This window comes from Bombyx mandarina, chromosome 22, assembly GCF_030267445.1.
Source record: "Bombyx mandarina strain Sakado chromosome 22, ASM3026744v2".
Classification (NCBI taxonomy): Eukaryota; Metazoa; Arthropoda; class Insecta; order Lepidoptera; family Bombycidae; genus Bombyx; species Bombyx mandarina.
Genome location: NC_143228.1, coordinates 17072223 through 17082843, shown reverse-complemented (window position 1 = coordinate 17082843; position 10621 = coordinate 17072223). Strand labels below are relative to the sequence as shown.

Sequence of the window (10621 nt, the reverse complement as noted above, 5' to 3'; positions counted from 1 at the left end):
CTCAGCAACCAAAACATCAAACAAGTTCATCTAGTGTCAAACAGACAGTGGTAGCTTGACTTTGACATTAAACAATGACCATAAACTACAGAACTCTATAGGTTTGATGCTAGCTTGATCAAATTTTCCTCAAACTGATGTTGTCGTGGTGACGCAATAGCACCTTTCTACCTCACTCGAGGACAGTTGAGGAATATTGTAATGGTCGACTAAAAATACCAAACTCGAGTAAGTTTGGAGGGGATTCTCGAGCATCATCGGATGAGTTAAGAGTGGAGGACTATTTTACGAAACGTCTAAAGATACGGGCATTAAGATACGGGTGTAAGTGTATAATCTATGGTTTATTATTTCCGGCTTTCGAACACTTTACCGGTTTTTGTGATCACCGACGACTTAGATTTTATTCATCGACTGAAGGTAGTTAGCATAAAGTAAAGTATTCAAAATAATAATCGGGACATTAAGCCTTAAGAACATACAATTACGATCTAGATTCTAATTGTATCCTGAAATTATCAACCTCCCTCGTCATTAGGGCAAACTTGACCCTGATAGGAGGGTATTGTCCTGGGGATATTGAAGTCAGTTCTGACGGTGGTTTGATACGGTAGTGGCGAAGGATGGAAGCCAGAGCCGCCTTAGCTGAGTTCATAGCGAACTTAAAGCCTGAAACAAGACGTTTTTGTAAGAAACATACAGCTTACTTAGGATACTTTTCTGTTTCCTTTTACTGTTTAGAGACGTTTATTATCGAGTGATGCAACTGTGTTGGTGTTATAATACTGGTGGTGGCATAATACTGACAGAAATCACTTTTTCTAGTGAAACACGTACTTAACCTACTGCACAGGCTGCTTCACCCTTCAAACCGAGAAGTATTACTGCTTCATGACAGAAATAGGCAGGGTGGTGGTACCTACCCGTGCGATCTCACAAGACATCCAACCACCACTTATAACAGGCTACCACTTATATTTTGTATTCTCCGTTAATATGTTTTTATTTATTTAAAAGATTGATACCATACCTAGACAAGCTCTCGGTCCCTGGCTAAACGTCATGAATGCTGTTGGATGTCTTTTGGTACCATCCAAAAACCGCTCGGGTCTAAAGACATCGGCGTCGTCGCCCCAGTACTTAGGATTGCGGTTCACGGACCAGATTGGTATTAAAATCCCAATGTCCCGCGGCAGTATTAATCCGGATGCTGCGAATTGAAATTTTCGATTACGACGGAGACCCTGAATTGTGCGTGGTGGACGCCTAAGAATATCCCAAATCCAAACTTAGCTCATGGGTGCCGTTGAAGGTGGCTAAGAGCCAAAACCTGACCAAATCTAATACATCCTAGGCTCATGGTCAACAAAAACATTCCCAAGGGGAGTTAACCTCAGGCAGGCGGCCGATCATAAAAAAATTGACAAAACTTAGAGCAACATTTGGGCCGACCCGAGGTGACTGGAAGGGCAGGAAAATGATGATGATGATGGAGACCCTGACTAGAAGCACAGATGAAGGACAATAACAATCGGAGGGAGATCTGTTTGCGACGGTTTTATGCGCAGCTTCTAGACTTAGTACATAAACTCAAACGTACAAAGTGAAGTATCCTAATCTGAGCTCACCGTCAGCAATAGATTAGAAAATGGCTTGCTAGCCCGGCTAATTCTAGGTAGTGGCTGTCACTAAATAGTCGAAAACATTTTTCACCAAGCGAGAACTAAACGAAATTCTGAATGTGGCGCATAGGATAGGTACATATTGGTCTATGGGTGAGCGTCGATCTTCCTATCAGGGTCGCCAGCCGTTGTTTTGGGTTGAGAAGTTGTTGTGAACGTCACAGTGAGTATTTCTTATGACATTCCTTTAACTCTACCGTTGTAGCAACGTTTGAATATTATATTATAATTGTAGAACCAAATGCATTCACTCTTAGCCTCCACGTTTGGTACCATTTGATCTCATTCTCTATCTTTTTATTAATTATTTTTTTATTTCTTATATCTCTCATCAGCTCACAGCCCACCTGGTTTTAAGAGGTTACCGGAGCCAATATACATCTACAACGTAAATGCCGCCACCCACCTTGAGATATAAGTTCTATGGTTTCAGTATGGTTACAACGGCTGCCCCACCCTTCAAACCGAAACGCATTACTGCTTCACGACTGAAATAGGCAGGGTGATGGTACCTACCCGCGCGGGCTCACAAGAGGTCCTACCACCAGTATCTAACCGCATAGATATGTACATGTATGATTGTGTATTTTTAGTCTCTTGTCCCATTTTCGTTTCATCAAATTTTTTATCATAAGAGTGCGAAAGCTGTTTTCACTCCAAAAAACAACTGTATAAAATAATTCTACACCATAAAGTTTAATAATACTAAAATATTTAGTACATTGGACCATAAACTGGAGTCATTTCATATTCATTAAAACCTGGTGATTTATTAAATAATTATAAAGTTGATGTGGTACTCAGCTCATTATTATTTTGCGCACTATTACAAATTCGTTGCTACGCAAAAATGAAATTGATTAAAATAAAAGAAAACAACATACGCAGTTTAGTTTCTCTTTCGACTTTCCTTAGGATGACTGGCGCCGGAGGATATAATCGCATCGCTTCTTTGATCACTGCATCCAAGTACAGAAGACGATGGATGTCTTCCACTTCGGGCGGCCTCTCTGAGTCACCGAACAATTCCTGGATCCTAAAATACAATTTTAGAGTAGGAATAAGGGAGACAGGAAAAATGTGCGAGTATCAACTTTTTTTTTCCTATCTATGCTGATAGCCTTGGGCTAGATCAGCTTCGCCCTAACGTGTAGATGAGCTCACGGGGCTTAAACCGGAGTGGTGCTAACACTGGCCCTAGCAAGAGCACTGCTTCGCAGAATCTACCACCGGATCGGAAACACGACCCCTTGAGAAGATCCGGCGAGAAACTCAGTGGGCTGTGAGTTAATTCGAGCGTTAAGCCCTTCGTCGCAAGCGACGGGTTCGACGAGGACGGTGACCGGAGTATCTACCAATAGACGGTGGGAAGTATTGATACCTCTAGTAGGTCGGGATACTTTTGTTGCAATAAATTTAGTCATTAAAAAACATGTGTGTAGCTTACACGCAAACAAAGTGAAACCTTCAGAAATAGTCTATCTCATTCCCGCACAGGGTAATAAATATACAAGTTTGTCTCTTTTTAGTAGCGCTTTTTCGTTTCCTTGCGTTTCTAATCACAACCGTGTTTATTAAATTTTCACTTCAAAGATCTTCAAAAGACACTTACTCCTGGTAGACTTTCTCTTGTACATCAGGATATCGGGCCAGCATGAGTAACGTGAAGGATATACCGATGGCCGAAGTATCGGTGCCGGCGATGATCATAACGAACGCTTCTTCTTGAAGTTCCACGTCGTTGAAAGTTTTATTTAAAATTAAAAGTTCTAGGACCGTTTTCATTCCATCGTCACTTGTGGGTACTGTTGATAACAGGGCGTTCTATATTACAATATGAACTGTGTGTACGATTTTCAACTATTAATGAAATTATTGACGTATCATCGTGATGCGTCACAGGCAACGGTTACAAGTTAATTACATCAGAAATTATTGTTCTAACAAAATTATTGACGGACCGGTCACGTCATCATTTTTTAAATGCTTTTTTTAAAAAAAAAAATGTTGATTTTTCGAAATAGGGAAATAATTGTTGTGCGCCATTGTTAAACAATTATCAACAGTTACAAGTTTTTATCACCATTTTCAATTTTGTCGACACACTTCTAGTATTTTACTGGTGGTAGGACCTCTTGTGAGTCCGCGCGGGTAGGTACCACCACCCTGCCTGTTTCTGCCGTGAAGCAGTAATGCGTTTCGGTTTGAAGGGTGGGGCAGCCGTTGTAACTAGACTGAGATCTTAGAACTTATATCTCAAGGTGGGTGGTGCATTTACGTTGTAGATGTCCATGGACTCCAATAACCACTTAACACCAGGTGGGCTGTGAGCTCGTCCACCCATCTAAGCAATAAAAACATAAAAAAATAAATTCGGTAAAACGTTAAATATTTGCGCATAAAAAGCAAGGTAACTAACTCATTAGTCACTTTTTAATACGAACTCACTTTGTTTGTCGCATTGGGTTTTGGAATCCGGCTCACTTTCAACTTGCGGACGTTTCGATTGCACTATCTATAAATAAAATGATGAATGTTAACATCAGTGTTCTCGCTGGATCTTCTCAGTGCGTCGCGTTTCCGATCCGGTGGTAGATTCTGCGAAGCACTGCTCTGGTTAGGGCCAGTGTTTGCAACACCTTCGGTTTGAGCCCCGTGAGTTCACCTACATGTTAGGGTGAAGCTGAAATAGCCTCTCAAGGTTATCAGCATAGGTAGAAAAAAAAAGCATAAGTGACTTCAAGCTTCGCAGTTCACGCTAAAATCTTCAGTGCAACGGACTGCTTCGTAGACCTTGTATACTTTCAAACAATATATAAGTGTATTTTGAAGGTTAATAAATACACTTTGCGTTTTTAACGCACACACTTTTAACGTGCTTCTACTATCTTGGTATGTTTCAATGTTATCGAATCTTTGAACTTGATATTCGTTCACTTTAAAGTACCGGATTGGATTGAAACTTCGCATACTTATTAAGGACCGACCATAAAAGAAGAATACAATAAAATTTTGCGAATATCTATCGTCGGGATCGTCAGGAGTAACGATGGTCCCGAGGCACGTACACACCTGTCGCCTTCTTTGGATACGATAACGGTTTCTCAAGCTCCTTCACCGAGCCCTAATTCCTCGTTAAAACTCAGGAACTCATTTTAGAAGGTCAGGTATAGAAGAACTCGATTGCTCAAAGTTGACAAGGAGAGTCTCATGTAATGGTGATGCATTGGATAAAATGCTTAGAGTACGAAATACATAATTGAACAACCTAATAACCGAGTTCCACATTAGATACGCTAAAAAGCCGATTTTTCTTTATTACAAAATTTTAATGTATAAAGAATAAATAAGCCAAAATTCATAATAGTTTAAAACAATAAAAAATAATGTTTTATTTTTTTGTTTTGTGAGCTTTAAAGCGTGTTCGCTTTGTAGCTAGCTGAACGAAAACGTAGAAAATAATTATCTTAAAGTGAGAAAAAGCGTAAACCGGCTTTTAAACTATTTTATAATCATTGTACTTTTAACAATATCTTTCAAAAAATAATTATAATGATTGACATTTAGTGCCCCGCGCATTTTAACGATAAATAATTTGTTTTCTCAATCAGTAGTATTTGTTTGAGTCTATGGTAAGGCTTTTATAAACAAAAAATACTAACCTGCTTAACAAAATCGAGGACATACTCTGTATTCTTCTGGTAAGTCTTATAGCGTTGCAGTCTATGATAGATTATGTCGCTATGAAGCCATGGCTGGCAAATACGAGCGGCTCCCAACGTGGAGCATACGTCAAACGACCTCAAGAACTCGAGGCTGGAGTTGGCCTGGCTATTCATTTGTACACCGAGAGTAGCTTCTGTGAATCGAAATATTATTTGAAAAATTATATAAATTTGATTTTTTTTTCTGCCTAAGCTGATAGATAGCCTTGAGAGGCTATGTCAGTTTGGCTGAACGAGTAATTGAGCTCACGGGGCTCAAGCCTGATGACGTTGCTAACACGAACCCTAGGAAGAGACGTGCTTCGCAGAATCTACCGCCGGATCGGAAACGCGACTCACTGAGAAAATCCGGCGAGAAACTCAGTAGGCTGTGTCTGTGGGTTAATTTACTCGCCGAGCCTTCGTGAGAACGATGACAGGTGCTAGAGGTACCTAAAAGCCCCTGTTCAATTTGAGTTTTCGACTAAAAGACAACAAAGACTGTAGAATATTGTAACGTTTCTTTTGACAAAAAGATGAATCGTGCTAAAAAGAATTGCAAGTAATCTGGTATTATAGAAAGATCTTCCATCGGGTGGGTAAATTATTGTTCGGTGAAACGACGCGACGCAGCGACGGTCCGAATGTCTGGAACTTATATACAAATATGGATATGCGAGATTCAGACATCTGTCAAATATCTTATGTTCTATGATGGCTACTGGCACATTGCTAAAATTTGATTCATTTTAATGAAATTTCACGTCGTAATAGATATCAATTTGGCAGCAACCGTTTAAATTTGTAGTTCGCTTTACTAATTAGCTGGGATTACGCATTCTCTATCAGCAAATCGGCGTTTTTTTATTTGTTATTTTTTATTGCTTGGATGGGTGGAAGAGCTCACAGCCCACCTGGTGTTAAGTGGTTACTGGAGACCATAGACATCTACAACGTAAATGCGCCACCCACCTTGAGATATAAGTTCTAAAGTCTCAAGTATAGTTACAATGGCTGCCCCGCCCTTCAAACCGAAACACATTACTTCTTCACGGTAGATATAGGTAGGGTGGTGGTACCAACCTGTGCGGACTCACAAGAGGTCTTACCACCAGGACTTCAAGCCATCGTGGATCAACCACTTAGGTATGTAAGCTTTAAGTTTTCTTCATAAACCGGATTACGTAAAAATAAGCAGTTGATCGTATGTAAATAAAAAAACCTCTGCGTATCCATTATTTGACCTACGCACTCACTCCGACTTACCACAAACCGAATCCAGGGTGTAAGCCGTGAGATAGTCCCAAACAGAGAATGTGCCATTATCTGCTTCCTTTCTGAGGTTGTTCACAAGCAAAGCGCTCTGCTTTATAAAGGTCTTCATAAAGTTATTCTGGTTCTTCGTACCAAAATGAGGATTCAATAACTTGCGACGTCGATGCCAGATGTTAACTAAAACATTTATGGATTAAAAATATAAGTTTCATCTGTAGTATCCCGCAAACATATTGCAATAATCAATATTGTAATAGCGTTAGAATATGAAGAATATAGCGGTTTGTTTTATTATTTCATTGAATTTAAGATATTCATGAAGGTAAAGGAGTGGTAATGGAGCTCACTGTAGCAAATGGCACCAATTTGGTCACGCTCCGTAGCCACGAGGGCGGACCTATGGGGAATCTTGATTGGTATCAAACAAGATGAAATGGAATCACTTTCTTGTGAGTCCACACGGGTGACCCTGCCTTATCTGCCGTGAAGCAGTAATGCATTTTATATAAAGTATAACGCCTCTCTCATCCTCCATACGAGAACAGGAATGAAATAGCGGCAGAAAAGGCGAGATAGCACCCGTGAATTCACATCACATCGTTAGTAAACACCTGTGTTACTTCGCTCGGTGTGTTACTTTTCTTGGTCACGGAACAATCTCGCTATCTCATAATCTGTTCATGAACAACAGCAACAGTACTATCTAAGAAATAAGAAACAACTTCCTGGTTAAGGACCTCTTGTAAGTCCGCACTGGTAGGTGCCACCACCCCGCCTATTTCTGCCGTGAAGCAGTAATGCGTTTCGGTTTGAAGGGTGGGACAGCCGTTGCAACTATACTGAGACCTTAGAACTCATATTTCAAGGTGGGGGCGGCATTTACATTATAGATGTCCATGGGCCCCGACAGGTAACCACTTAACACTTAACTTTTAAAAAATAAAAAAATGAAACTTAATTATTTGAAATAAATGAGGATGAACAAACCAAGCTACTTCATAAATTTTAGTTTAACATTCAAACCTGGAGCAAAAATGCTTCCGTTGCCGGTCAGGATTCGGGAGAATTTCATTAAGTCGTCTTTCTCAAGACAGTTTTTCAGAATTACATCTAATTCTACCGGATCCACTGAAACTGAAATTCAGGTACTTATCATTTTTATGATCACTGATTTCACAGCAACACGTACTGTAACGTATTTACAACGTGTGATTTGTGGCCTGACCCACAACTTGCGGTAACACTCCCTTGAACTACATGACTCGGTAAAGTTAGCGCTAACTTATGGTAGGGTCATTACTGCGTAGTACTCAATGACAGGAAAACCAATTTAATAGTTAAGAAAACATTAACAAGTGCACCACATCACGCATTAGGTCCTAAGGCGGATGGCAGTATTCACCAGTGATCACAGGGTGACGTATATGGGTTCCGGAAGCTGCCTCACTCCAGGTGGAGTGTGAGCTTGGTAGGTTCTTGAAGCCGCTTCAATCCGGGTCCGATACAATAAAAAAGAATGTGAGCCGTCACGGGACGCCTGGCAGATGTGAAACATCGACATTATTTTGTAAAAGTAATATGCAGAAAAGAACAGATTGTGATAGGAACTAAATATGTCATAATGATAAAACAAAATATTACGAAAAAATAAATTTAAATGGCGACGCGTCGCCACGGCATGCGTCGCCACGCCAGAAATCGGTTTTACGTGCGGCTATAGATGTTTCACATCAACATAGTAGTGTAGAATAGCCGGTGTTTTAAAATAGTTCCAGAAAAGAGAACCAGGTCACGGTAGTCATGGAGTGACCACAACAAGTCTACTTTCAGTAAAATTGGAGCATATGCCCAGATGCTATGAGGTAAATGTCATTTGTCCCTAAAAATATGTCATGTCGTCAAGATAAACGTTGCACAATTGACTGACTAAGTTATCTCAATTTACTACTGCATGTGTATTTCTTTTGTGCCCTCCAAAGGTGATTTTTGGCGTTGAGCGACGTAGTCCGAGTCAGCAGAACTTGGTTTGGAGTTTATGAATAAACTATTTCACTGAGCCAAAGGAGTTTTAGTGATATTCAGCTTACCAACAAACAATCTATTCCCATGCCAATAGCACGACATGCCGCCACGTTTGATGGCATCGTTGCCGATCATCTGAAACCCTTTCATTCTGTCTGTGACAAAAAAATAATATTTCAGAATGGTTGTATTATTACAAAAAAACTACAAAATTTAAACACCCGGTATTCTAATACAATTGAGCCTTTGAACTCATGTCAAGGCGATTGGAGGCACTAATATAATACTGCCCATGAATTTGAACTTAGTAGCAACTTGGCCACAAGGACCGTGCATCGCGTCTGATTCCAGCATTGACTGCGGTAACCCATTCTGCCTCCAAGGATTTGTATCGGGCGAGGATTGGACGTTCGGGCAAGAGGGCAGGAGAGTCGTTTAGTGTGTGACAATTAACATCTTGGCTCCTTGCGTCGTATTCCTCACTGCTGAGGGTCGTGACCACCCTTTTGTATCACCTTCGCCCGCACGATCTTTCTCCATCTATTTTTGTCTATGGCGGTGTGGAGGGCGTTGTGAAATGTAAAATCAAGAGCGGTGCGGATCGTATCGAACCCACGTATTGGGCTGCGCCCCCGAGGTCTTTTCCCATCTACCTTACGTCACGATGAGCATCTCGAGATTGCTATCATCGTTCCATGCATCTTTATCTTGGCAGTATAAACCACCCTTGGAAGCTCGGGGAATAATTAGCTTTATGGTTTTTAGCATCTGTTCTCTAAAATACTATCGACAACAGACGAATAACGTCGAATTACCAGGATTTCGAACAAAATAATACAATTTGTGTTTGGATAGAATGATATTATTACTAATGTTCTATTTCATTTAAAAGTTGTATTTAAGAGGTCGAGTTTTAAAGCCAAGAAAAAGACAAAAACACAATTTAGATTTGTGGTACCGGCCCAAAGTACGATTGTCCCATCTCCATACGGGTGGATTGACCACCAACTCTTTTTTTATGGGACCATTGTTATGCATCAAATGCAGACTTCGTGTATCTCAAGGGACTCGCTTGATCATAGACAGTATTTTAATAAATAACATTCGGTATTTAATTTAACAATACTTACCTTCATCATTTCCTAGTAATAAATAAGTGTGGCCTACCAAAGGCATTTTTTTAAATCCCGAACCAATTTCTTTGTATACTTTCATGATATTTTTGTTACTTCTTCTGCTTAACCACAATAAGAATAAAACTACTAGCAAAAGTAAGTTCCATATCATTTTGAATACGTATTAAATCGATGCGTCTTACTACTTACTATTTTGATCTAAGAAATAAAATTCTGAAGTATATTCTGCATATTTATACATGTGTCTATTTCTAATGTAGCCCGAGAGCTGACATCTTTTAGTAAATATAATAAATTTAAAACACGTTTGAGGAAATTTTGCATGTTCTTTAGAAGACGCTATTCCTACTAATTATACCACACACTTAAGTATCGGAGGGAGGACACTGAAAAAAAAACTAAAAAAAACTCATCTGTGTATTTTTGTAAAACAAGTTTAAGTATGAGACCAAAATATTTGATTATCCTATAAGTACTGAGCGCATTAAGTGATTACTGGGAATCAACGTAGGTGTGCATTCGTAGCCTTCAATTTCAATCAAGTATTTTGTACAGCGAACAGCTATATTGCGAAAAGGGCTGCAATGATATCGAAGAAACGGTGGACTATAACCAACATGAGCCAGATATCCTTCTTTAAGAAGTTGAGGCAGCAATCAATAGGCTGAAGCAAAAAGCATGCGGGAGGGACAGCGTAACCGCTCTAATGTTAAAGAGCCTAGGCTCGGATGGTACCAAGATTATACACTCCATTTGCCAGAAAGTATGGCGTACTGGCCAGTGGCCTGAAGACTGGACGGAA

At 40.0% G+C, this 10621-nt stretch overlaps 1 protein-coding gene across 1 annotated transcript; it reads right to left on the bottom strand.

Annotated features, from left to right (window-relative positions):
- Window positions 1–312: 312 nt before the first annotated feature.
- Window positions 313–10019, bottom strand: LOC114240129 (cytochrome P450 4C1). Its single transcript, XM_028170570.2, has 10 exons — window positions 9814–10019; window positions 8749–8838; window positions 7685–7795; window positions 6653–6838; window positions 5345–5541; window positions 4131–4197; window positions 3295–3487; window positions 2567–2718; window positions 1031–1210; window positions 313–669 (listed from the first exon to the last, which is right to left on the bottom strand). Exons 1-10 carry the CDS (start codon window positions 9968–9970, stop codon window positions 485–487), a joined length of 1518 nt encoding a protein of 505 aa, XP_028026371.2. The 5' UTR covers window positions 9971–10019; the 3' UTR covers window positions 313–484.
- Between the last annotated feature and the right edge of the window lie 602 nt (window positions 10020–10621).

Coding starts and splice junctions, on each gene's coding strand:
- LOC114240129 (XM_028170570.2), bottom strand. CDS start 9,970: ATGATATGGAACTTACTTTTGCTAGTAGTTTTATTCTTATTGTGGTTA. Junction 4,198..5,344: donor TCCTCGATTTTGTTAAGCAG/GTTAGTATTTTT, acceptor TTTTATTTATAG/ATAGTGCAATCGAAACGTCC. Junction 1,211..2,566: donor CGAAAGAGAAACTAAACTGC/GTATGTTGTTTT, acceptor TTCAATTCGCAG/CATCCGGATTAATACTGCCG.